We start from the raw sequence: 25,826 nt of genomic DNA, 5'->3' as shown, positions 1-25,826 counted from the left end.
CTGGGCACACAGTGGGTGCCTGGAATGTCTGTGCCAAGAGCAGCATTCAATTTCCATTTACTCAATGCCATGGTGTGGAGGTGGCCCGAATGTGACCCCAAGCCTTTGCGTGTTGAAATCCATGTCCACTGTGAGGCAGGGAGAGGTGGGGACTTTATCGGACTCTGGTGTTCGGAATGGGGCCCTAGGGAGGTGAGCAGGATTGGTTAAGGTCACCCGGATGCTGTCCCAGGATGGAATCCTGGTGGCTCTAAAAGAAGAGGGAGAGACTGGAAGGGACACATACACACATGTGCTCCCTGTCTCTTGCCATCTTGTGCCACCTTGGGACTCTGCCAGCAAGAAGGCCATCACTAGATGTGGGCCCTTGACCTTGCAGTTTCATAACCGTGAGCCAAAATAAACCTGTGTGACTTGCCCAGTCTGTGGTATTGTTATTGGCAGCAGAGGACGGACCCATACGCTCAATGCTGGCCGCTGGCCAGGCCACGCTGGGCATGCTCAGAGGCCACCAGTGTACAGACACAGTCCCAGCTGCCCTCAGAGGCCACAGGCGGTGGGGACGGGATCGTGGAAAATTTGAGGGCAGTGTCATCTAACACAACCTCAAGGGGCAGGTGGTGGGGGGGATCAGGGAAAGTCCCTGAGTGGCCGGGGTCTCACGTGTAGAGGGGGAAGCGGAGCTCAGGGAGCAGGGACTGGCCCCAGGGAAGCTGCTGCCCCAGCCCTTCAGCCTGCTTCTCAACTTAGACACTACCGTCTTTGGGGCTGGAAGCTTCTCTGTGTTGGGGGGACCTAGTGGGTGAGCCCGGTGGACCCTATGGGGACTCAGTTCCAACCAGCTCTGGGCGTGAGTCTGCCGGTGGTCCCCAAGGCCACCTGCAGAGGGGCCGGCTGTGTCTCTGACCCCCGCCATCCCTCCAGGTGGGAAGTTCTCTTCTTCTCCCTCTCCCTATGGCTGTGCCTCCCTGTGGTCTTGACCCTGTGGAGGGTCGGGGTCTGGGGAGGCCCTGACCAGCCAACGAGGAGCAGGATGATCTGACTTGGAGGGCAGGGGACGGAGGGCTGATGGGCTCCAGGATTCCAGGGAGGGTCTACTAGGTCTGCCGGTGGCTCCTGTCTCCAGATGACCTGGGGCCTCAGATGTTGGTTTTGGGGGCAACAAGCACCTCATCAGCAGCACCTGACCTGGGGTTGGAGGACACCCCTTCCTCCCCCGGCCTCCCTTCCTCCCCCGGCTTCCAGAACATGGCTCTCCATGGCGTTCCTATGACCTTTGGGCCTCTTTATTCCTCCACTAGCCCTGGGGGCCCCAGGGTTCAGCCCCGAACATGGTCCCTTTTCCATCTCACAGACCCCCGTGGTCACCTCCCTCCTGTGCTTGGGACCTTCCAAGAGCTCTACTTTTCTCTAAGAATAAAAACCAGTGTCCTTAAGGAGGCTCATGTCCAGACAGAGCAGGGGTCATCAACCTTGGGTGTGTCCCAGTGACTCTTGGGTAAAAAGACAGCCGCTGGTCCCACACCTGGACCCCAGAGGTTCGGATGGAGGCCTAGGGGCAACTTCCCAACAAGTCCCTGCTGTTGTTGCACTGGGGAACACACTTTGAGAAATGCCACCCTGGAGGGCCTGGCCCTTGTGGCTGCAAGTGCGTCTCCCAAGAAGCTTATATAATCCCAATGTCTGGGCTCCAGCCAGAAACTCGGGGCTCAATGCCCCATAGTATTTATTTAAGGTCACCAGGTGATTATGATGAGTGACCCATTAAGAAGCAAGGCCCACAGGTCCCGGGCAGCCTCCGCCATCTCCCTTGCTGCGGGTCCCCACTCCCTGCTCTGGCCACACAGAACCCTGTGGACACCAGTGCCCCCGCTTCCCAGCCTCTGCGCTCTCTGCAGCAGATCCTCTCCTGCACTCAGAGGCCTCCTGTGCCCCTCTGGCCAGCAGCTCTCACACACCTGGCCCCAGGTTCATGGGCAGGGGCTGAGGCACTGGGACAGAGAAGGTTCTAGTCCTCCTTCCTTATTGGCAGGAGTCTCTCCTGAATTCATGGAGCTGCATCAAGCTGCTGCCTGGTATCAGTCTCTGTTGCAGGCCTAGGAAGTACGGTGAGCAGGACAGAGTCCCTGTCCCCACGTGGCTGGCCACAGACTGACAAATAAACTGAGTATCCAGTACCATAAGATGGGTCGGGGCTGGGAAGAAAACTCAGGTTTGAGGGAATTTAGGTTCCTGCAGGAGAGCGGGATGTCACCAGCACCTCAGAGTGGCTGGGGCCCACACCCTCCGCCCTGGTCTCAAGCAGGCTTCCATGGCTCAGGGGCAAGACTCACACCCTGTGGGAACACGAGCCCTCCGAGAACCCTACTTCAACACTCAGGAAGACAGACAGGCAAACCCCACCACACCATGTCTACAACTTCCCTAGCTGCCGGACCTCCGTGGGCCTCCCGGGCCCAGACTCCACTGTTAAGCTCAGAGTGTCAGGCACCCCAAGAATCCCGAGCCCCTCAGCCCTGCCGGGGCAGCCTCCGGGTCCCAAAGCTTGGGAGGGATCTCCTCGATGGCCCTCTGGCTGTCCTGCTAGCTCCAGGCTCTTCGGTTCTGAACATCCCCAGGGACTCGTGGCTCTGATTTCTTGCAGACCAGAACCACGGAGGCTGAGAGAGGACAAGGAACCCTGGGAACCACACAGGCGCAAGCTTGCAGTGGTCCTGGGGGACCAGCCCCCTTCCTGCCCCCAGTGGCACTGAGAGCAGTTCGTGGCCAGGTGGACAGAACAGCCCAGACTCCTTGCAGCTCATCTGACGTCCCTTAGACGCTGCCCAGCCATTGGGTGCTTCCAGGCCCCTGGCTGGCACTGTTCCCCATCAACACAGAACATCTAGAACTCACAACTCCCCCTCTCTGACCTAAGCAGGGGGGCGGCTGGCTGAGCAAGAGCATGTTTTCAACCGCAAATCCGTTCTATTATTACAAGCAATCAATCACTCCTTGCTAGTCACGGCTGAGAGCCATGGTTCACAAAGTCTGCGCGCCGACTCACGCCTACTGTGGTCCCCACAGGCAGGAAACGTTATCGGCCCATTTTACAGATGGTGCAACTGAGGCTAAGCATGGTGAAGGGACATCACACCAAGTCTTTGAGGATAATAGGACCCCAGCTCAGGCCTGGCTCTGTTAGGCTCTGGACTCTCCCAATTGTTTCAAAACCCCAGAACTCCGAGGAGCACACGTGAGCACTTAGACCACAGAAGAGAAACTTGTCAGAGCTTGAAGCAGGTTTTCAGCAGGTGGCAGCCCTTGCACCTTGTAAATCAGCCCCTGTCCTCAGCAATCACAGAGGCAAACCTCAACCCTCCCCAGAGCTGAGAGCGAGTGGGCCTAGTTACTAGGTAAAGCCAGGCTAGCTGGTCCTGGTAGAAAATGGGTAGGAGGGGACAGGGGACAGAGATGCCCTGCAGGAGGCAGGACACAGCAGTGGGGAATACCGGCCCCTGCTCCGATCCTAGGCACCTGTACAGCATTTCCCACTAAGACCCGGTCACAGATGATGCTGCCAGAGTCAGCCTCCAGCCAGCGAAGGCTCGGCTTGGGCCAACTTCCTCCCCAGCTCCCACCTAGGCTCAAGGTGGCGTCTCTCTGAACCACTCTGAGAGCTCCTTCTCTCTGAGCCTCAAGAACTCACCTAGGAAAGAGGTGTGATGGAACTCCGGGGCTTCTCGGAGGCCTGGGACCGGAGGTCAGGCAACCATCCTGCCCGGCTCTGGAGGCAGAATGGAGGCAGGGCCTTCTTCCTGGCAGTGCCCTTCCCAGGGGCTCTCCAGGAGACTGCTGGGCAGCCCCGAGTCAGGGGAAGGTCCTGCTCCCTCCCCTCAGGCCTCTGGCTTCCAGTGGCAAGGGCTGGAGCCTGGCAAGGTCAGCAGAGTGCTGAGGCAGGCAGGATGCCCCTCCTCCTCAGAGGCTGGAGGGTGCAAGCCAGGCCCTTTCCCACCCACTAGAGCTGCACCTGTATCTAGGGACCAATTGGAGGGGAAGTTCCCATCCCTGTGTCAGGGTCTCCTTCCTAACCAGCTGTGCCCTGGAGGGGCCCCTCCTCCTACCCTGCAAAGAAGGGCAGGACCCTAACCATGGCTTGGGAAGCAGCTGCTCCCAGGGGTCTGTCAGGGGTCCAGGAAAGCCTGGGCCTCTGGTTTCAGACCTTAGTTAATATTTTATTGGGACAGAAATGTGGCACTTGCAGATTTGGTTACTGATCCCCTGGGCCTGAGCTTCACTTGAGGAGGGGGAACTGGATACCGGCTGGAGGACTGAAAGGGGCGGCCCCTCCTGCCGCAGAGGGCTCAAATCACTTGCCCTCTGCTAGGCGTCTCTGAACGAGGGTCCTTCCGGTCATATCCACCCTGTGCTACCTCCTGCCACCGGGTGGCCCAGGCCAGGGGTGGCTGGGACCAGCAGGCCTAGGACAGTCATGCATGCACAGTCAAGGTGTCACTGGGCACTTAGCTCATATCCACCCCGAGCGCCGCAGCCCTGTCGCTTCTGGGACTCCTCAGAGCCCGAGCTTTCTCAGCTCCCTTAGTCCCAGACCCAGACCCAGCCTTCCAGAGGAGGGGGGAGGCGGCGGCCGAGACCACCAGGGCCGCTCCTCGCCAGACCCGCTAAGAAGCAGTGCAGTTGCCTCCCCACAGCCCGATGGCTCCTGGCGAAGGGCAGCGGATGGGCAGGTGGCCACGCATTACCTTCCATGGACATGGGCTCCAGGATGCCGAACTGCTTGAGGACGGCGATGAACAGTAGCACAACCACGGCCATGGCGCACAGCTCCATGCCCTGGATGCCCATGGCGCCTAGGCTTCCTGGGGCCAGGGCGCACCCCTCGCCCGCGCGCGCCGGGGCCCGTGCAGCCCGCCCGGCCTCTCGGGGTGGCGGCGGCTTACATGCCCCCGGCAGGCGGGGCTGCGGCGCTGGCGGGGCCGGGACCCCGCGGAGGGCGGCGGCGGCGATGAGCTGCACCGGCCTGGAGACTGGACACCGCGGGGCGGCCGAACCCGAGCGCAACTTTCCCAATCAGCCGGCAAACTTCGAGGCGCGGCGGCGGCGGCGCGGAGCGCAGCTCCGGAGGCCAGCGCGGGCCAGCGGCGCCTCCATGCCCCGGGCGGGCGCCGCGCCTCTGTCGCCCCCTCTCCTGCCCTGAGGGCTCGGGGCCACGGTGGCGGCAGCGGGGGTCCCGGGCGCTCCCGGTCGCCCCATCCTTCATCGCGGCTCCCCGCGCGCTCATTGGCCTAAGCGCGGCGACCACTAGGGGAGGCGTCCCCGGCCGCCCCCTCCCCCGCCAGCCCGGGAAGGGGCGGAGGGAGGCGGCCCCGCCCCGAACGGTCCAGCCCAGGGCCGAGCCTGGCGCCTGGCCACCGCCACCCCGCTAGCCCCCGGGAGGCCACGCGGTCTGCGGTTTCACCCACCCGCCCGCGCAGGGTCGGGGCCGAGTGGCCGGGGGACTGGGGAAGCCGGGTGCCCGAGAGGAAGGGAGCCGCGGCCAGGCTCTCTGCAAGGAGTCGGGGCTCCGTGCTCCTCCGGGAGGGGTGCTGAGCCCGGCCACCGCCGTCCCGGCCTGCCCCGCCCCGCCGTCCCACGCAGGTGGCCTGCGGAGGTTGCGGGAAGCCCTCTCTCCAGGGGTTATTTCCCGCAACCCTCAGCCCCCGGCCGGAGATTGAACTTGGCCATGATTTGGACCCTTTGAAAACGGAGAAGTTGATATCCAAAGTTCTTCAGTTCTGGAAACCTGCCTGCGCTCAAGGGTTTAGAAGGAAGCGCAGGCTTGGAACTAGATTCTAAGGAACTGAGTTCAAGTCCTGACTTTGCCATGTGACCTTGGTCGAGTCCCGGACTCGCAGACTCTCGCTCTGTAAGGGACCGATCTGCCTTTCCGGCCGTGCGGAAGCGCTAGGAGTCTGAAGAGTGCTACGCGCCGGCAGCGCAAGGGCGTGCTAATTAGTTTGTGGAAGGCTTCCTTCCTGACAGGAGCTCGGGGGAGAAGGGTAGCCGCGCAAAGGACGGAGAAACGCAGAGAGGACGGGGCGTGGCAGGGCGGAGCCCAGGATGCTTGGGGCGGGGAAGCAGCGGGGCTGGAGGGCTGGACCCTCGACTCTGCTGCCCTCCAGCGGGCGCCGCGCACCGCGCACGGAGGCTGTCCTCGCCAGACGGATTTGGAGAGCGGGAAGCGCCAGCTGCGGCGCACAAGGAAGCACACCAAGTCCTTCTTGCTTGCTCTCTTAGCACAGGAGAAATTTCAACATCGGTCCACGCATATGGTGTGAATCCATTTGGACCCACAGCCTGAACAATCTCAGCTGCATTTCGGAGTTTTTGTACCTATTCGGCCATTCACTCAACAGTGAGATGTACTTTGTCCCAGGTGCTGATCTGGGGATCCCTGGTGGGGTGACAACTGCTTCGTGAGGCTGCTGAGGGCCCTCCTGGAACCAGTGTATCTGGTCCAAGCTTTTGGGTTTACTTGTAATCCTTCAGGATTGCCCTAGAGGGCATTACTTTTCCCCCATTGTACAGATGAGAGAACTGAGACCCCCAGGGTGAAATATCCAGGGGGACGCGGATATGCCCAAGTCCTGCAGGATTCTGGAGCCGGGTCTTTCCCGGTTGAAAATGACGCGGAGAGGCGCCGCAGCAGTCCAACCCACTACTTCACATGGCTTAAAAGCCCGGGTTGGGTGATATTTTTAAAGAACTATTAATGCACAGCTTTTATTTCCAGTTAATTGGATGCAGCGAGTCTCTAATGACCAAGGCAAGGGGACTAAGCAGAGAGGCTAAGGATCACAGAGAAGACGGGACTGTTTGAGCATTCAACTTGCTAACATATTTAAAAGTCTAGAAAGATTAAAGGATCTTTTGCAATCTAATTTACATACTGGAGTGCAGTGCAAAATGTAGCCCATGTCCCAGCTAGTTACCATGGACCCTAAGTCAATGACTTGGTTGACAGCCCAATAGTACTTAATGTCCCCAAACCTCAGTTTCCTCATCCATAAAATGGGAACAAGAATCCACCTCTCCAAGGGCTTGTAAAGGATTGAACGAGACAACCAGCATGGGACAGGGGCTCTGATGGCCCTTCATAATGTAAGCCAAGCTGGCTTCCTCAGAGCTGGATGTGCTCAGCTGTGCAGGGTGATGTGTGTGCCAAGTGAGGGAGAGAACCGAACATGCAAAGGAAACCATCTTGGGGTTCTTCCAAGTCTGGCACCCATCCCGCTCCCCTGCCTCAGTTTCCCAGTCCCAGCAAAAGCTCAATGACGGTCCATAAACACTGAGCTATAAACGAGACATCGATCTCCTGCTCTATGGTGTAAAATATTAACGACGCCTAAGTGGATAGCAGGCCCGAGAGCAGAACGTCTGCTTGGTATCAGCATCCTGGGCTACAGGCCTAATGGATGGGCTGATCCCTGCTCACTCCTAGCTCAGGGCCCATCAGCTCTGGGGCTCACCCAGGCCCACTGATGCTCCTGCCACATTCCCCTTCTCCAGAACCTGGAGAAAGTGCCGCAGACAGGTCCCAAGCCCTGTGCTTCCTTGACCCACCATGAAGTGCCAGGCAAGCCCTCCCCAGCAGCCTCTGCCTTGCCCCCCCGGGGGGGGGGGACTGTCTGTCCTGGCAGGCATCCGCCCCTTCCCAGCATGCTTCTGTGCCTTCTTGGGCGCATGCTCACAGCTGATGGTTCCACTGTCTTGAGGGAAGGGTCGGGTGGGGATGGGGTTAAAGGCTGCCTTGGAGGTGGAGACAGAAAGGGGCAATGGGGGGTCAGGGAAGGCCAGGGCTGGGAGCCCTCCCTTGAAGACCTCAGGGGTGCTCTGCATCCTGGTCTCCTTCAGGAAGTTGTCACTAGAAGGCTCTGGGGGACTCCCAACATAGGCTTACACCCCACCCCTAAGGTCATGGTCTTTTTGCCTGGGACGTTGAAGTAGCCAGGCCAGTGCTGCCTCCAGGAACCCACCCAGGTTACAGCAGCCCAGCTCAGCCCTGTCTCCGAGCGCCCACGGCCTCTGCTGCCTGGGCCACCATTCCTCCCAGCACTTTGGTCATCTGCGTGCAACATCTCCTCCCATGTTGTCCCGTGTCCCACTGTCTCACCACAGCAGTGGTATCCGTCCCTCGAGGCAGGAGGGGGCCGACTGACATTCACTGGTCCCTCCACGCTCCTTCTTGGTCCTGAGGGCATCACTGCTTGAGGGCTTCAAGAGGTCATTTTACTCTCACAGGAGGGACTGAGGGACAGCCTGGACCCATGCTGTTCAAGGGACCCATCCCTGAAAACAGCCCAGCAAGCCCATCCCCTCCAAGCTCTCCTTGGGGTGGGGGACAGCCCCTCCCCCAGTTCTAGTACATTCTACTGAGCAAAGCAGATATTATCCAATTTGTTTATCCTTCTCATTTTTCATAGAAACCAGACAAGAATGCCCAAGAGTGGAATTTCACATCCCCAAGAAATGCCTCTAGGACCTTCCCCATGATGTCCCCAGGCACCTCAGACTCGTAGCTCCCCCAGCCTCCCCAGCTCTGTGGCTCAGGCCCTAGCGCCGGCTCATACCCTGGAATCCACCTGTCCCCCACTGTGCCCACTCTATCATGAAGCTCTGGCACCGTATTCCCTTGTCCATTCTCCCACGCCCACCAGCCTGGCCACACCATCTTTTGGACACCCAACATTGATCCTCAATGCCCCGCCCACCTCACTCCTGTCCTCCTATCTCTCTGCATTCAGCAGCTAAAGCCCTTATCTCAAGATGCACATCAGATCTTGTCCCTCCTGTTTGACCTCCAGTGGCCTCTGACTCAATGCTGGCTGCTCAGCCTTCCCCAAGACCATCCCGGATTTGGTAACTGCACCTGATTTCTCTTGTAGAGCCCCTGCCAGGCTGCTCCATGCCACCTCTTACTGCCACCATGATCGGCTCATGGATGGGCACTGGATGGGAGCCAGACCAGGAGATCCCTCCATGGATTGGCTCTGGGACAGTCCCTCAAGCTGTTAAGAGGAAAAGAAATAAACTTTGTTCTTTTAATGCCTCAAGGAAAGAGATGAGATGAGGTGAGAACTATCGATTTTGAAAATAGATGTGGCAGGAGGGGGGAAATAGTGGATATTGAAAGCTGTTTCACAGCGTTAGGAAAAAAAAAAAAGGCTTTTGGACCAAACAAAAGAATTAAGATGGTAGCAAAAATCATTTTTCAAAGATTTAAAAAAAATTTTTTTAGTTGTTGATAGATTTTTATTTTATGTATTTATACATGGTTCTGAAAATAGAATCCAATGCCTCACACATGCTGGGCAAGTGGTCTATCGCTCAGCCCCAGCCCCTCAAAAGATTTTTTAAAGATTTCTCAATCATTGTTAAACAAAGGTACGAGAGAGAGAGAGAGAGAGAGAGAGAGAGAGAGAGAGAGAGAGGGAGGAGAGAGAGAGCATGCTCACGCACGCGCTTGCACGCCAAGACTTTTATATCCTGATGAGGACTTGGGTAGTGGTTGCAGGATATAGAAGTAAGAAGTAACTGGACACAAATGGACCAAAGACTGAGCACGTCTTCGAGGAGTTATTGTGACAGAAACCGGAAGCCTGGCTTTAAAAACCCTGTGGCTAATCAAGACTTAAAATAACTCTTAGATCTTCCAAGTTGCCCTTGTAGAAAACCAGGGCACGTTTTCCTCCACCTATTGCACAGGTGGCCAAGCAAGTGATGGGCAAGAACGATTCTCCAGAGGGCAAGGCCAGGTCATGGAGGACAGTGGATAGGGGCTGTTCCCGGGGGCAGAGCAGAGGGGACTCTCCCACCCCACTGCAGGGACCCCAGGATTCCTCAGCACATGTCTCCTAATTCCAGGGGTTGCAGTTATTCGGTTCCTGGCTTTGGTAGGAAGAGTTCTGATAGCAGTAATGTTCTCCTCGCTGTGGACCACTGCCTGCTGTGTCCCCCATCCTTAGTCCACCTCCCTGAGGGAGGGAGGAAGTATCTGATATACAAAGAAGATTCTACAGTGTGCATGTGGTTTGTCCCCCACAGGTCTTGTGCTGGAGGCATGGTCTTCAGCGTGGCAGTGTTGAGGTGGTGGGCTTTTTAAGAGGTGGAGCCTACTGGAAGTTCACTGGGGCACTGAGAAGGGATTAAGTAGTTCTTGTGAGATCTGAGTTAGTTCTTATGAGTGACCTGTTATGAAAAGAGCAAAACGGTAGCCCCCTCCCCGCCCCCTGGCTTCCTGTCTCGATTTGTGATCTCTTCCTCTTGCTTGGGTCCTGCCATGATGGCTTTCACCATAAGGTGACACAGAGCTGGTGCCATGCCCTTTGTACTTTCAGCCTCTAAAACTATGAGTTATACAAACCTCTTTTCTTTATAAAGTACTCAGCCTCAGGTATTTTTTTATAGAAACGGAAAATGGATGAACACAAAGGATACATACAGATGTCTGCTGGTGGACAGAGACAAGAGACCGCCAGTCATCCACAAAAATCCATTTTACTCTTCTTCTCTGGTGACGTAGTTGTTACTGAACACATGTAGCTTGGGACCACATTTCCAAAACTTCTATGGCCTAGAAGTGTGAATAAGTTTTCCCCAGCAGAATGTGAGCACAGGCAACAGGTAGAGCTCTTAGGCACTGGGCACGGCCTTGCCTTCTCATTTCCACATCTGGAGCCCTGACACAGAAGTGCCCTGTCATAATATGCAACGGTGGTGACACAGCTCTTGGGGGTGGCAGAGCCACATGTGGAAGGCACCTGGGCCCTGAGTGACTGTGTGGAGCAGAGCTGCCCACCAGCCTGAGCACGCCCTTCAAGGAGGTTATAGCAGAGAAAAATTAACTTCTTTGTCCTTGGGACACTGGGTTTTGGGGTGTCATCGTTTTCCCACCTGGTCTAGCTTCACGAACACAAGCATGATGGCCAGATCAAGCAGGCCTGGTGCCTCTCACGGCTGAAGGGAGGACCCTGAACCTGGGGGTGGAAGCAGAGCTCTCTGAAGAGAGAGGAGGAAAGAGGTGGGTGGGGCGGCAGCTGTGTGCCTGGGTCTCTCCCTGGGTGGGGCTTAGAGAAGTTCGCGCTGCGAGGACCCATGGCGCCCTTACCCAGTGGGGTCCTGTGAATTCTCCAGGGGCATCAGTCTCTCTTCAGGACCTGGCTTACATGGGTCATTAGAGAAGCTCCTCAAATTCATGAATAACTGCGTCACTTGGTGGCCCAGACCTGTTAGGCCTTGACAGGAACGACCTGATTTCACCCTCTTGTCCAGAGTCCCCCCCGAAAGAAATCACACCGTGCACACCTGCGGCCAAGACGTGTCTCTTCTCTCTCGCTCCCTAGCAGAATCCTATTGAGGCTGGGGCAATGATGTGCTCGACTATAAAACTACATTTCCCGGCTTCCTTTGTGGATGGAGCTGGCCAATGGGATGGAAAGAGAGGGCTCTGGGTGGGGCTTCTGGGAAATCACGTGGGAGGGAGAGGGCGGACTTCGCCAGCGCTTCCGCTTCCGCCCTTTCTCCTTTCTGGGATGGATTTACTACAACCTGTCCCTGGAGCCGTGAAAGGAGGTGTCTGATGACTTGAGAGGCCAAACTAAACGTCACAGACACCTGCCTCTGGACTGTCACTGCTTGAGAAAGCCTGTCTCGTTTGGTTCACTATTAGGTTTTCTGTTCCGTGAGGCCAAAGTCCATTTTATACAGATTTGAAGGTGGAGAAACGGAGGCTTGAGAGATGTGTCCACGTGTGCACCACTGGCCAGAGGCAGGTGGCCCGTCTCAGGCATCGGACTTTCCCCCTACAGGCTCAGTCCCCATATGAGGGCTCCAGTTGTCTGTTCTGCTGCTTTTCTCCCCACTTCAGATGGCTTCTCCTGGAAGCCCTGTGGCCAGGCTGCATTTCTTTGGCCCCAGACGTCCTCAGCAGCTCTGGGCCAAGTTGTCTGCCTTCCTCTCTGGACTATTGCTCGTGCAAGCTGTCTGAAGGCAGAAAAGCCCGTGGTCAGGACGGAAGGGTTTGGGGGAAGATGGAGGCAGAGAGACTGGAGAGGAGGGACATCATCAAGAGAGATGGGTGAAGCTCACAACTCTGGGACGTCCCGGATGCAACCTGAGAGGAAGACTGAGCTTCCAGGCCTCTGCTGATACAGTGATGTTCCTCATCCCTTCTGTCTGTAACAAAGCCCTACACAGGTGAGATTGTTTTTCAATGACAGCACGAGAAGTGGGTCCAAGTGCAGGCCTGGAAGTCAGACTGCCCAAGTTCAAAACTTGGTTTTTCTACTTACTAGCTCTGTTACTTTGGCCAGTCAACTCAGCCTTGATCTGACTCAGTTTCTGCAACTATAAAATGGGAAGGACAGCAGCTTCCATGCTTCAGAGTGAGTGTGAAGTAGAAATAGAGCACTGTGTAAAGTACTTTAGAAAAATGCCTTGGTCCATTTGAGGAACTCGATAAGGGCTGCACCCTCTGCTGTTATTACAGAGAAAAGGCTCCTCGTGCATCCTAATGGCACACTCAGAGACCAAGCAGGAGCAAGAGGAATCTGAATAAATCTACATTTTTCACTGTAGCGGCACCTTTCCCTCCCCACTCTCTTCAATATACAGAAGCACAGTTTTCACCACCATGATAGAACAGCTGCCCAGACTTATCTTACTACTGGAAACAACAACTATAAAACCTGGACAGAACAAAGCCACTGTCTGAAGGCATTGGAGAGCAATTAACAAGGGACAATAACCCTTGAGAGAAGGGAACCACGCTACAGCCTATGAATAAGGAAAAACTGAAATAGACCTGCTCTAACAAAGTTAAAACAAACTTTAATGTGATTGGTGTGATTTTTTCAAGAATTTAACTGCTTGCCAAATTTTTTACTGGAAGAGAAGTTGAGTCAGAGCCTCTACAATACATTTACAATTTCGAGCATGTAATTGAAAATTGCTAGACACAAGAAGACGGAAAAAGTAGATAATTATGAGATCTACAAAAAGAGAATCCACAGATGACCCAGATGTGGGAGTTAGCAGATAAGGACTTCAAAATAACTCTGATCAATGTGTTTTTAAAAATAGAAAAAGAAATGGGCAAAATGAATGAAAGATTGAGTTTAAATTTTAGTAGAATTGGGATCTTGTTTCAGTTAATGTTTGGGGAAGTAGACCCACTTTGAAGGACATGGGATCCAGGTTTTATTTTAAGAACGAGACCCATTGTGAGATCTAGGGACAATGTCTGCTGAAGGTTTCCTCTGTGTATGCATGGGGTTGCTGAAGGTCAGTAGGAGCAGGAGGTGGAAGAAAACTTGGATGGGAAGTGAGAGAAGTTGGAGCATGCTGGAGCTCAAGGGACAAACTGGAATCTGAGTATGTCTCAGATGTTGCTTGGATCTTGAATGTCCCCCAAAGGCCTGTGTATTGAAGACTTGGTCCCCCCAACCCTACCCCATGGCTTTATTGGGAGTGGTGGGCCTTTAAGAGGTCATTGAGTGTGTCCTTGAGGGGAACATTTGGACCCTAGTTCCCTCCTCTTCCTTTCCAGCAGGTACAAGGTGAAAAGGTCTCCTCTGCCCCATGTTCCCACCAGGTGGGTTCCCACAGGTCCAAAGTGACAGGGCCAAGTAACCATTACCATAGGCTAAAACCTTCAAAATTGCAAGTCAAAACAAACTTTTTCCCTTATTAGATTATCTCAGGTATTTTGTTATAGCAATGGAAAACTGACTATCACAGTCTCTCAGTGCATCCAACCCTGACATCAAGGTCACCTGCCAAAGGAGTTGACATCTGTTACAGAGCTGTAACACTCAACAAACACTACAAGGCATGCCAGGAAACAAGAAAGGGAGCAAACACAAGTAAAGGAGAAAGAGGAACAAAAAGACATGAGATAAACAGAAAAAAAATAGTCAAGTGGTAGACATTATTCTGATTACATAAATGATTATGTTAAATGTGAATGGACTAAAGGTGAATGTGGAAAAAAATCAGAAAAGAATACAAGGAAAATAAGGGACAAAGTAAAAACAAGGTGTAGTTGGGATCCCAAAAGAAAAGGACAGAGGAGGAGAAAAGTCCAGAATTCTAATTTGGAGAAATTGTAATAATAATTAGAAAAATAGTTTGAAGAACACAAAATAATAGAAAGTAATAGGAAAATAAAAAATAGTTTGAATAATAAAATTTGAAATAATTTCCAACATGAACAAAAGAGATCAAAAAGATTCAATAAGCTCAACAAACCCTAATCAGGATAATGCAAGGAAACCACAGCTGGCCAGAACATCATCAAATTGATGGAAACCAGAGTTAAAGGAAAAACCTTAAAAGCATCCAGAGGAAAAGACACACATTATGTGCAGGGGAATAACAATCCCAGTGATGGTGGACCTTGCCACAAAAACCACAGAGGCCAGACTGCAGTGGGGGGGCTTTTTCAAAGTGCTCAAAAAAAAAAAAAAAATGAATGGTCAACCTAGAATTTGATACCCAGCAAAATGTCTTTCCAAAATGAAGAGTGAATTAAGACACTCGGAGACACAGACACGTTCCTCAACAAGTACTGAGGTGAAATTCCTCCTGTGGGAACCGATTCTGGGAAGAAGTCCTTGCCCATCACAGGAAGTATGAGGTCTCCAGCACCCAGGCCACCGTCAGGGCCAGTGATCTCTTGAAGGAAAGGAACTTTATGCTCCTTAATTAAATGGTTCTGGTTTCCACAGTTCTTGTGGTCAGGAAAGACTTGGGAGGCAAGAGAGGACCCAGCTATGTGGCCACGTGGGCACGTCCCTGAGTGTCACCGTGGTGGGCTCCTTACTGTTGCCTTAAGGGAAACCTCCCTTTAGTTGCTGGCACCCCTTGGCCAGCAGGAAGGCTTCTCTCCCCCAGGTCTCCGTCCCCAGTGGGACACACCCAAATCCCCGCAGTCTAGTAATATTGAACAAATGATGGTACGGGACCTTTGAGGGCAGTTTGTTCTCTAGCCCCTCATCCTGCCCCCCTGGGCCCCCGTTTCACTTGGGAATGGCCATCCTGATCCTGTCCAGGGGAACTAAGCAGCCCCAACCTGCCAGGTGGATAGGGCCAGCTCCACACTTTAGACCTTGGAGTTTCTACAACATCTGTCACTTGGTTCTGTGAGTTTCTTTGGGTGCATTTCTGTCTCTTGGGCGATTGGGTTGGCAAAAAGACAGGGTAAGGATCAGTCAGGAGACACAAGGCAGGATGCCTTAGGCCCCTCATCTCCTCGAGTCTCAGTTTCCTCTTCTCCAAAGCCAGGGAACATTCTGGAACCCTGGACCTGCCCCTTCGTATTGTCATTGGGAGACTCGTGCGCACCCATCTCTGTGATGGTGCCTGCAGCTGGAGGGGCTCTGGGCACTTGCTGACTGGTGCGGTGTCATTGGTGTCATTTTAACCCCCTGAACCTAGGCTGGAGTCGGGGCCTGAGGCACCTGGGAGCATCGCTGGCTGCCCAGCGTCTGCCGGTTCCCCCTGGCGCTCGCCCCAGTCACATGGGTCCATCAATCCTCAGGTTCCAAGACACTGATGCAAAGTGCTCTCCAGTCACATCCCGCTGCTGATCTGGGCAGACATTTGGACAAAGCATTTCTTTATCTGAACTCGAGCCGAGGGCCCAGGGGTGTCTCGGGGAATTTCCATCTGGGTCGCTTGGTGCCAGATCTCAGCTCCTGCGGTGTCTTCTGACAGATCAGAGAGGTGTTTATCACAGAAGCCCCGTGTCCCCTGAGGCCGACGAATGACTCAAGGGTCTGAACTCGGGACTGGAGGCAGAATTTGCAGGTTTTGGATGTGAGCCCACCTTCGCCTCCAGGAAGCTGGGAGGTCTCAGCCAGGCCCTCGTGAGGAGGGGGCGGCCTTGTATGTTGAGTGCTTACTGAGTCCCCAGCACTCACATACAAACATCACTGATCCTCACAGTGCCCTGGAGGCAGGCCTAGCCACACTCCTGTCACAGTCACAGCCACAGGAGGCTGGAGGACCCACTCCTCTACTTTCCAGAAGCTTTGGGACACCCACCCTTGCATAGGCCTAGCATGCCTGTTCCTCGGGGCAGATCAGTTATGGGCAGGACTGGTGGAGTCATCATGGAGACCGTTAGCTAGACCCAGAGCAGGGATGTGGTTCTGGGTTCTTCCCTCAATCCAGAGAGACGTCAGAGTTAGGAGGGGCCTGGGTACTTTAGCTCTTCTCTGCCGTCTGCACCATGCCTGCCACACAGCCTTTACGGCTGCCTGGGTGCCTGGGCTCAAGGGGCCTCTGGTCCAGAGGAGGTGGACCATTAGCCACGTAGAACTGGGCACGGTGAGATGTGCCAGGAGGAGCTCCCACCTCAACCGAGCACCAGAGGTTTCCCAGAGGGACCTGGACCTCTCCACCCTAGAGTGGAAGGTGAGAGGAGATATAGGCAGATGGGACAGGAGCAGGGGTGGGGTGGGGACTGGAGGTGGCCAGTACAGTGAGAACAAGGGGAGGCAGGGCCACAAGGCCAGGCTCAGAGGTGGAGGGCTTGATCCCGAGGGGCATTCCTGTCCTTTTTAACACCCTGAACTGTAGCATGGGTGGGAGAGGCTCCTAGTGCACAGAGGAGACCACTGAGGCCCAATGGGGGCAATGGGGTCACATGGGGACAAGAACACAGGGATCTCCACTCCTTGGCTGGCCTCTTCCTTCCTCGGGCCTCACCTCATTCTGCTTAGGCATCTAAATGACACCTGGTGGCAGCATGAGGTGACAGGGGAGGAGCCTGCATGACCCTGTCCCCACCCCACAACAGGAGGAGGGGCTCTGGTCACGTCACCACATGCTGTCCCCCAGGTGCGTGGAGGGCAGAGATGCACGGGGCTTCCCTCTGCGAGCCCCTCAAGACCCACACCTACTACAGGCGCAGACTCCGGGGCCAGACTAGGAATCATGCACAGAAAGCGGAGTCCATACGGCTGCCACCCCAGCCAGGGCAGCCAGCGGGCAGAGGATCTGGTGGCAGAACTAGGTTGGGACGGGGTATTTCCTACCCACGTGTCTCTGAGCACCTCTGTGCTGTGGATCCTGCTGCCCTTCAGTGTGACCCCAGGGGTGCCGTGCCTTTAAGAGGGTCCTCCTGATTCTGGCTGCGGAGGCCCCTTCCTCATTCCTTCCTAGTTATCTTTTCATCTTTCCTAGGAAAGCGGAGAACGGGGCCACGGTGCCTTGACCCATCTCCTTTGCCTGAGTCAAGGGCCCGAGGACACGCCTTCTTGGTAACTCCCCTCTTGTAGGTGCGCCTTAAATACTCATAGGTGACAGGTGCTGGGCATGGGCCCTGAGCCCAGATGCCCACCTGGAAGCTGCCCCACGGTTGCCCACAGCTGGCTTATCCGTGGGTAGGGAGACTGCTCACACCAACCCAGGGACCTTGTGGAAGCCTGTCCCCTAATCCCATGGAAAGGCGTAGCCCCTGTGCCATGAACCCCAAAACCACACCCCTGGGTTGCAGCAGGAACCCAGCCCATATATTCACTGTCTACCTGAATCCCAGGCTCAACCTGAGACTCTTGGTGGCGGCGGGAGGTGGGGGGTGGGGGGATCAGGAAGCAAACAGTACAACTTCCATCCAGAACCCAGAGGAGCTGGGTTGGCCTCGGATGCATTTTAAAGCAGTTGGATCCTTGTAGGGTCGGATCACCCTCAAGTTGCCCCAAGCAGTTTGCATCTGGTCCTGGTCTCAGGAGCCACTCGAGCGTCACCGACTCATCCTGAGCCTGGCTCGAGCAATCTGGTCTAGGGGTTAGGAGAATCAGTCCCTCATGCTACCCCTCCCCAATTCTCCTGTGCAGAACTCCTCTCTCCATCTGACTGCTGTGGGCCGCGTGAGGGCTCCCCAGTTGACCTTGCTCATGCAAGGGCACTTATAGCCCTTCACCCACAAGAAGGGAAGGGAAGGTGACCAGGAACATGGCCTTCAACATCTCCACCTGTCACATGCTGACTTCCCGCACCTCAGCTCCACTCTGCCCAGAGGGCTTCTTCCATGCCACTGGATACTGGGCCACCAGAAGTCACCAGGACTACACATCACAGCCTCAGTGTCTCAGACAAGGGGCCACTCACTGTAAATTACTTGGAAGAGATCCATTGGCCCAGCCCAGCGCAAGTCTGGGCAGTGGGTATTCTGGCCTTGACTGGCCAGAACTCTCTCTCTGGCTGCCCATGGTCAGAACAGGCCCAAGGTCACCGAGGGGAAGGGAGTTGGTGCTTTGCTGGCTAGAACAGACCATAGAAGCCTTCAGTGTACATCAATCAAGACCAGGCTCAGAGGCTGGTCGCAGGCAAGCAGACCAAAGAGGCCTTTGAACACTGGTCCTGACTGCTTTTGCCTGGGATTTGGGCACCAAATCCCATCTCTGTGCCCAAAACCACCGATGTCCTGTCTCTAGTCCCAGCCTTTCACATGCCCCATCCCCCCATACTTCCCCCCGATGTCTTAAACTTCGACGCACCCCAACTCCCACTGTCCCCCAGGACAGGTGGGCTTGTTTTCCACCACGATAAATAATGTTCTGTTCTCCTGGGTGCTGGGGACACAGCTCTTGCTGTATCTGACTATGGACTTTGGCTCTTGCCTAGACCACTGTCCCTTGGGCTCTCCTCTCACCGTCAGATCTTTATTCAATGGCAATATTCCCTCCAGGCCCAGCCCTGGGTGCCCCCATCCCTTCCTCCCTGTCCAGTAATGGTTTCTATCACTCTGTCTCCTTTTAATACATGTTTTATTTATCACTTTCGTTTTATAGCCTCTAAACTCTAGAGGGATTCTGAGCTCTGAGTTCCCTGCTGTCCCCAAGGCCAGGACAGCCCCTGCTGAACAAGGAGTTCCATGACTTGTTGAGTGAGTGCCCAGGTGGATGCTCTGGGCCTGGCCTCAGGCGTGGAGCACAGGAGAGACCAGGCCAGTCCAGCAAGCTCCCCAGGACTGGGCCTCACGACCCCAGTGCCCTGGTGCAAAAGCCCCTCTGTAGCAGCAGCCACCAACTCTGGCCGGGCTTGGCTCTGTCTGTAGGGTTGGCCTCAGCCAGGCCTGGTCCTGTGGTTGTGAGATTTCACACTGGCAGATGCCTACTGTACTGAGTCTTCCTAGCACCCTGCGGGGTCTCACAGGACAGGAAGGAGAGCTCAGAGTGGTGCTATTGGTGATGGCAGGCAGAACCTCGCCCCACACAGAGATGGCCCGTGGAGGGCACCGGGGAGCATTAGCAGCTAGGAAATGGGCTGCAGGAGAACCCACACAAATTTGGCTTCACCCCTGCGCCTGCCATGGCCACGGTGGTCTCTGGCCCGAGGCCTGTCCACACACCCATTTCAGCATCGGCTTTCCCTGTTGCCTCATGATCCCCATGTCCTCCTCTCCCCTCCCATCTGCAGCACTTTGCGGGACCCTGGGGAGCAGCGGCTAGATCGGCTCTTCAGCTCAATTACTCTGGCTCTCCTCCCCCACCAGTGGACATGGCCCTGCTTGTGGTCAGACAGGAGGGACACCGGAACCCCAGCTCCCAGGCCCCTCCCCAGAGCTGCCACAGGCAGGGGCAGGAGGTCAGGTCTGTGGCAGGAGATGGGTGGGGGTTTGAGGAGGACCGAGGTGGGAGAAGCCCTGAGTTGGCATTTTCAAGTTTGCAGTTTGGAGACAATTAGCAACTGAATTATTCAAGATGCTCCAGGGAAGAGGCTGTTTTTAAGAAAGCATGAGTAAGCAGGGCTCGCTCACAGCCGGGCGCGGGATCGAAAGCGATCAAATGCCATAATGCCTGTAAATATTTATCCCACTTGATTGTGAATGTGTACGCCAGCTGCGGACTTGACACCAGAGTCTATGCCCGACACACCCTCCCAACGTGGGCAGAGGTGCACCGCTGCAGCCCCTCCCTGCATGCCCCTGCTCCCTGGCCCCCACGCCTCATCTGTAGAATGGGCTGGTGAGGTCCACCTTGGCACAGGCGAGTCCAGGGCAGCACCCAGAGCTAATACGCAGCAAAATTGGCCTTGACGTGGCAGGAACAAAGACAGAGGCAGACACCTGAAGCTCTGATCTTACCCCAGATCCTTGGCTTAGTTAAAACACAGGCTCCATTTGCATCTCAGGAGAGGGCTCTCTTAGTACGAGAAGACTGGGGTGAGCCACTCAGCCTCAGCACCCGGTGAGTCTGACTGCACTGTTATCTGGGCACCTACTATGAGCCAAGTATATGCCTAAGCTGATTGCTGGGTCTTATTTAATCCTTGCAGCCCCGAGAATTGAGTTCCTCTGTCATTACTCTCTGTTTTAAAGATGGTGAAACTGAGGCTCAGAGAAGTGGCTTTCCCCTAGGTCACACAGCTGGTACATGGCAGAGGATGACCTCAGTCCAGGCCCTGTCTAGGAGCCACCTTCTGCCTTCCTCCTCTTCCTTCCACAGGTGCTCGCTCCTTCCATTGCAGCCGCAGGCTTGAGGGCTGGGCTGTTATTCCTGCCAGGTGGGAGTCAGAGCACGCTCTACCCAGCAGCGCCCCGCCCCCCCCCTCCGCCCCCTAGTTCTGCTATGGAAGGGCTTGCGCAGCCAGGCTGTCCCTGTGGTCAGGGTACAGATCTCTGAGTGTGGACTGAGATGCTACTGCAAGAACAGCACCTTGTCTCTTGTCCAACACGCAGACACACGGATCACAGGGGACGCGAAGGTGATGAAAGCCTATGCAAACGCATGCGCACAGCCCAGCCAGCGCCCTGTGGCTTCCGCCTCCACACAGACCCACCTCAACCACATCCCTGTGAAATCAGTGCTTGGAAATAGCTCAGTCGCCCACTGAGTGCCTGTCACCCTCCCCCAGGTGCTGAGACAGAGCCCCCGGCCTGTGCCCCTCGTATTTTGCAAGCTGGGACACCAAGCCTGAGACTGAGCAGACGAAAGAGCTCTGTCCTGGGGGTTCCCAGGCCTATAGAAGCCGCCTGCAGCTCATGTTTTCTTTCCAGGGCTCAGTTTCCCCATCTGTGCCATGAGAACTCAGAAGGTCTGAGATGAAGCATGGAGGAGCTGGGGGAGGGATGGAGACTGCCCTTGTGTCAGGTGTTTCCTCGTCCCCAGAGCGCACAGGCATGGACTTGAGATCCTCATGGGGGAGCCCCAGGGGTAAACTGTGCCTGGGTCTTTGCCTCTGCCCTCTTGCCTTTAGAAGGGGCTGGGGACATGGAGCCCCTTTCTGGTACAGGCTGGCATCAGGTCCCCAGATAGGCCCAGTTCAGGCTTGACCCTGACACATCAACCACAGTAGATTTCCAGCCATGTTTTAGGTGAGGAGATTAGAAGGGCTCTGCAGGCAGGAGAGGGCAGAGGGAGGCTTTCCTGACTCCTTCCTCCCTTTCAACTTGCCCAAAGGCCTGCTCTGTGCCAGGCCCTGTGTAGGTGCTTCCTAAATGTGTCCTGGGTAGATGGATGGGTGGATTAGTGGATGGATGGATGGATGGGTGGATGGCTGGATGAGTGGATTAATGGGTGAATGGATGGTAGATGGATGAATGGATGAGTGGATGGATGGGTAGATGGCTGGATGAATAGGTGGATGGTGGATGCATGGATGGATGGATGAGTTAATGAGTGGATGTGTGGATGGATTGTGAGTGGATGGATGAATGAATGGATGGATGGCTGGATGGATGGGAGGATGGAAGGATGGATCATTCCCTCTGTCATCCCCAAGCTCTCCCTCAACAAAGGTGGGGGGTGACAGTGCTACCCACTTGGCAGGGTTAGCCAAGGGCATGGTCATGAGTTCCAAACCTGCCCCACCCACAGCACACACTGCTCACTCTAGTTCCCTCCTTTTGCTCTGGCCACAGGGGTGCTCACGAGCTGCACATCTCCCTCTGCTCTGGGGCAACCCCTCTGTGTTGGGAGCGGGAGACAATTGCTTCCTTGGACCCCTGAGCCTCCCACCTGATCCAGGCAACCTTAACAGGCAGTAGCCACACTCTTAGTCAGATCCCAAGGCTGTAGGGAGCTCCCCAGTTTCTGCAAATGCCTCCTCTTACAGGGCTCTTCTTGTTTTCTTTCTTAAAACTTAGAGGTGGTGTTACTATGACAAAAACTAAATAAATCCTCTACCTTTTCTTCCTCTTAGTTGACTTAAAAATCACTTATTTTGAGGTCACAGAGCTCTGGGCTATACATTATTAGTCTCCCACTAGCCTGTGGTACCTCTGCTGTGTGGGTTATGGGGCTAACAGTTGCCTAGGTTACTTTACAGGGACTGAAGTCCACTCTTTCTGAAAACACTGACTCTTCCCTCGGGCCTGGAGATGACTGAATGTGACTGGGACAGGGTGAAAGGCTTGACCTCTCTGCTTTCATGTTGTCTGTCTCCTTTGTTGACCATCCTAGAAGTGTTTTGTCCAAACCTATAAAACAAGATGAGCATGCCTGCTCTCTCTCTCACTCCTTTCCAGGCCAAGGACACAGACCCTCCAGGACCAGAGCCACCAACCATGAAAGAGTGAACGAGGTGGCCTCCAAGTTCCTGGAAGCTCTTTCCCTGTTCCAAGGAAAGACATGACTATTCCTCCCTTTTGTTAGCCGCCCCCTCACTGTTCCTATCCTGAACTGACCCCCAGCCCCCTGAAGATGAGAAACTGATCTTTGAGCACAGCCCATACTTCTCCATTCTTCCACTAAAAAATGTCTCTCACCTCAAACTCATCCATGGGACATTGGTTTTCTTGTGGAATGGGCCCTGAGCTGAGTTTGGTGACAGTGGTGTGACGATCTCGTGAGCTTTCACCTTGCAGGGTGGCGCTGTGTCAGTACTCCCACCATCATGGCTGCTTCCTTCTTCCTCCTGCTCACTCCCATGATCCTGACTCATGGGCCCGACTGAGCTCCTGTATGATCTCTGCCACTCCCTGCTTTTTTCCTAACATTTTGGTCACTACTTAGGTTCTATTCCACAGTGCACCCTCTCACCTTTTCCCTCAAATTGGAAAATTGGAAAAATCCACAAAGCACCATCTTTCACTTACAATGTAGGGACACTGAATATATATATATATATATATATATATATATATATATATATATATATATATATATATATATATATATTTTAATAAACCCAACTTCTCACCATCTTCACTGTTATTTCGAAAGAGAATGAAGACTTGACTCCATCCATCCATCCACCCATCAACCTATCTACCCATCCACCCATCCACCTATCCATCCATTCATCCATCCACCCACCCATCTACCTATTCATCCATCCATCCACCCATTCACCTATCCGTCCATCATCCATCATCCACCCACTCGTTCATCTATCTAGTATACTGGCAAAGTCTATTCATGGCCTGTTTTCCACCATTTCACCCCAGAGACCCCCCAGCCTGTGGGCTGTAGGTGGGAGCCCTGGTCTGTGACCAGGGAAGCATCCTAAATGAGGTCACTGTGGGCTTCCCTCCCCCAACCCTGTCAGGTGCCAATCAGGAGGCCCTGCCTTGAACCTGTCCCTTCATCCACACACGAATGCAGAGGACAGCAAAAGACCTTCTTAAGCAGCATCCTTGGACCCACCCACCTTCCTGAAGCCTCTGGAGGTGACATGGAATGAGGCTCTTGTCCCTCTAAACCACATGCAACACTAGTGACAAGAGCAGAGATCTCAATGGCAGCAAGGACTAAACTCAGGGAATTGAGAGCCAGGAAGCATCCTGGGTGAGAGGTGGCAGCCTGAGAATGCTAGCTCTCTTTGTCCCAAAGCCCCAAAGGTGTGAAGGGCGTGGTCAGAAAATAGCCTGTGACAAAATGTTAAATTGGTGCAGGGAGATGGCCACGTGGGCACATGCTGCCCCCTGGTGGGAAGATGGGGAATGACTACCAGGAGAACTCCTGCAGGGAGGCAGGGAGAGCAGGTTGGGCCTTTCCAGGGTGGGGACTCCAGGATCCCCAGCCTGTGAGGGTCGGCCTGGGAGCTCCAAGCCCTCAGCCACCCAGCATGGTTCTCCCTTTCCCTTGAGTTGTCCTAAGTGTTCCTCCCATCCTGGACATGTGGACACTTTCCCAGCCTCCCTTCCCTCACCCCAAAGACCCTCCAAAGCCCTCCACCTCAGAGCACAGGGACCCCCACACATGCACACATACCAGGGAGGTGGTTATGGGGATGGGAAGTCCCCATATCCAGGCGGGTGGCTCCTCAATGCTTTGTGGATACTCCCCTGCCCACCTCATCAGCTGGCCAGACCCACCCTTCCTAGTCACCCTGCCCATTGGCTCTGTCTATCTGGAGGCAGGCCATGAGGGAGGCTGGGTGGGCAGAGGCTGGAGTGGGGGCCTGGGCTACAGCTGCCTGCTCTGTCCACAGAACCCAACCACTGGCTAAGGAAAAATGCCAAACTGCTCACAGGTGGCTCTTAATGAACTCTGCCTCGTTATCCAGGCCCTAGGGAAAGGTTTAGGAGATGCTCAGAGCTGTGAAAGGGCCCAGGACCTCCCAGGATGCAGAGGGGGGGCGGCTGGGGACAGAGTTAGAAGCAGGACTGGGCATCCCCCAGACCTGGGTAAGTGGAGCCGGGAGAAATCACAGGATTTACAGCGGATCTTGAAAATCGCCATCTTTAGTCTCCGTTTTTTCGTCTCCTTATCACAGACAAGGAAACTGAAACCCAGAAAGGGAGATACCCCAGCTCAGGGCCACAAAGACCCCATCAGCATCATCCCAGACACTGAGGCTGTGAGGGGTAGCACTGCTCTGTCCTTAACTGACACCGGTACAACCCTCAAGAGCCCCCTGTTATGTCGAACTGATGACATATGTCACCTGACAGCCCCTCTCCATGGCCTCTTATGGCCACTTCACAGATGAGAAATAGGCTCAGAGAGGCGAGAATTTGCTTTGCACAGAGCCATGAGATTCTGTTTTTATAACTTGGGAATAAAGCCTAGCGACCACTGAGTAACCTTTGAGGTCCTGCCAGGGCATCGTCCACAGAACTCAGTGGTTCGTGGACTGGGGCTGGCACACACAAACCTATCAAGCTGATAAGATACAATGGATTTCTCTTCTCTCTGGCAAAGAACCTGCAGGCGGTGGCTTCGCTGTCCTGGATCTTTTTTGGTTTCCCGATCCAAGTGTCCATGGGAGCATCCTCTCTCTGTCCCCTGCATTGCCACCCTCTGTCGAGCTGCCTGTACTTCCCTTGTGAATCAGCCTCGTCACGTTTCTGCTTTCTGCATTTAGGGTTCACCAGAACCTTGACACTCTCTCTCGAGTCTATTTGTAGGCACACGATATTTTTAACGCGTTGGCACGTTGCTTTGACAACTCAAGCCAGATGTGCTCAGCTTTGTCCCTGCTGTCCCAGCCTCATCCCTGGCCCCTCCCTGCCTCTGCCCCACAGTTGCTGGTTTCTGGGAGCCCTGGGCCTGCTCTATGATGGCAGGGGCTCTCTGCTGGCCATGGGGCCCCACGTCTCCTGTCTGGGTGTCAGATGGGACTTTTCCTGTAGCATTTGGGCAGAAGTCCCAGCAGCCAAGGCCAACACAAGTGATGGTGACCAGCTAGGCAGGTCATATTTGGGGACTGGGAAGTCTGCTCTGTGACTTGCTCCTCCTCGCTCCCTGAAGGGCAGAGCAAGTGGAGGTTGGTGACTCAGAGGGAGAGAATATGCTGGAAAAGGCGGGTGTGTTGAGGTGTTTCCCTCCGTCCCCCACCCAAGGAGCCTCCATCCACACCCCATCCAAGTAAGGGGCTTCTCAGAGGCCTGTGGG

General features: G+C 54.8%; 1 protein-coding gene across 1 annotated transcript in view; it reads right to left on the bottom strand.

Moving 5' to 3' along the window:
• The window catches only part of Kcnip3 (potassium voltage-gated channel interacting protein 3), a 30,242-nt gene extending 25,397 nt beyond the window's left edge, over positions 1-4,845 (bottom strand). Inside the window, exon 1 of the mRNA XM_076833045.2 lies at positions 4,743-4,845. Within this exon, the coding sequence (XP_076689160.1) occupies positions 4,743-4,845 (103 nt within the window). The remainder of the gene's footprint in view (positions 1-4,742) is intronic.
• Between the last annotated feature and the right edge of the window lie 20,981 nt (positions 4,846-25,826).

This window comes from Callospermophilus lateralis, chromosome 14 (assembly GCF_048772815.1).
Source record: "Callospermophilus lateralis isolate mCalLat2 chromosome 14, mCalLat2.hap1, whole genome shotgun sequence".
In the NCBI taxonomy this organism is placed as follows: domain Eukaryota; kingdom Metazoa; phylum Chordata; class Mammalia; order Rodentia; family Sciuridae; genus Callospermophilus; species Callospermophilus lateralis.
Note: the sequence above shows the minus strand (reverse complement) of the source record. Positions and strands in the feature narration are given on the sequence as shown.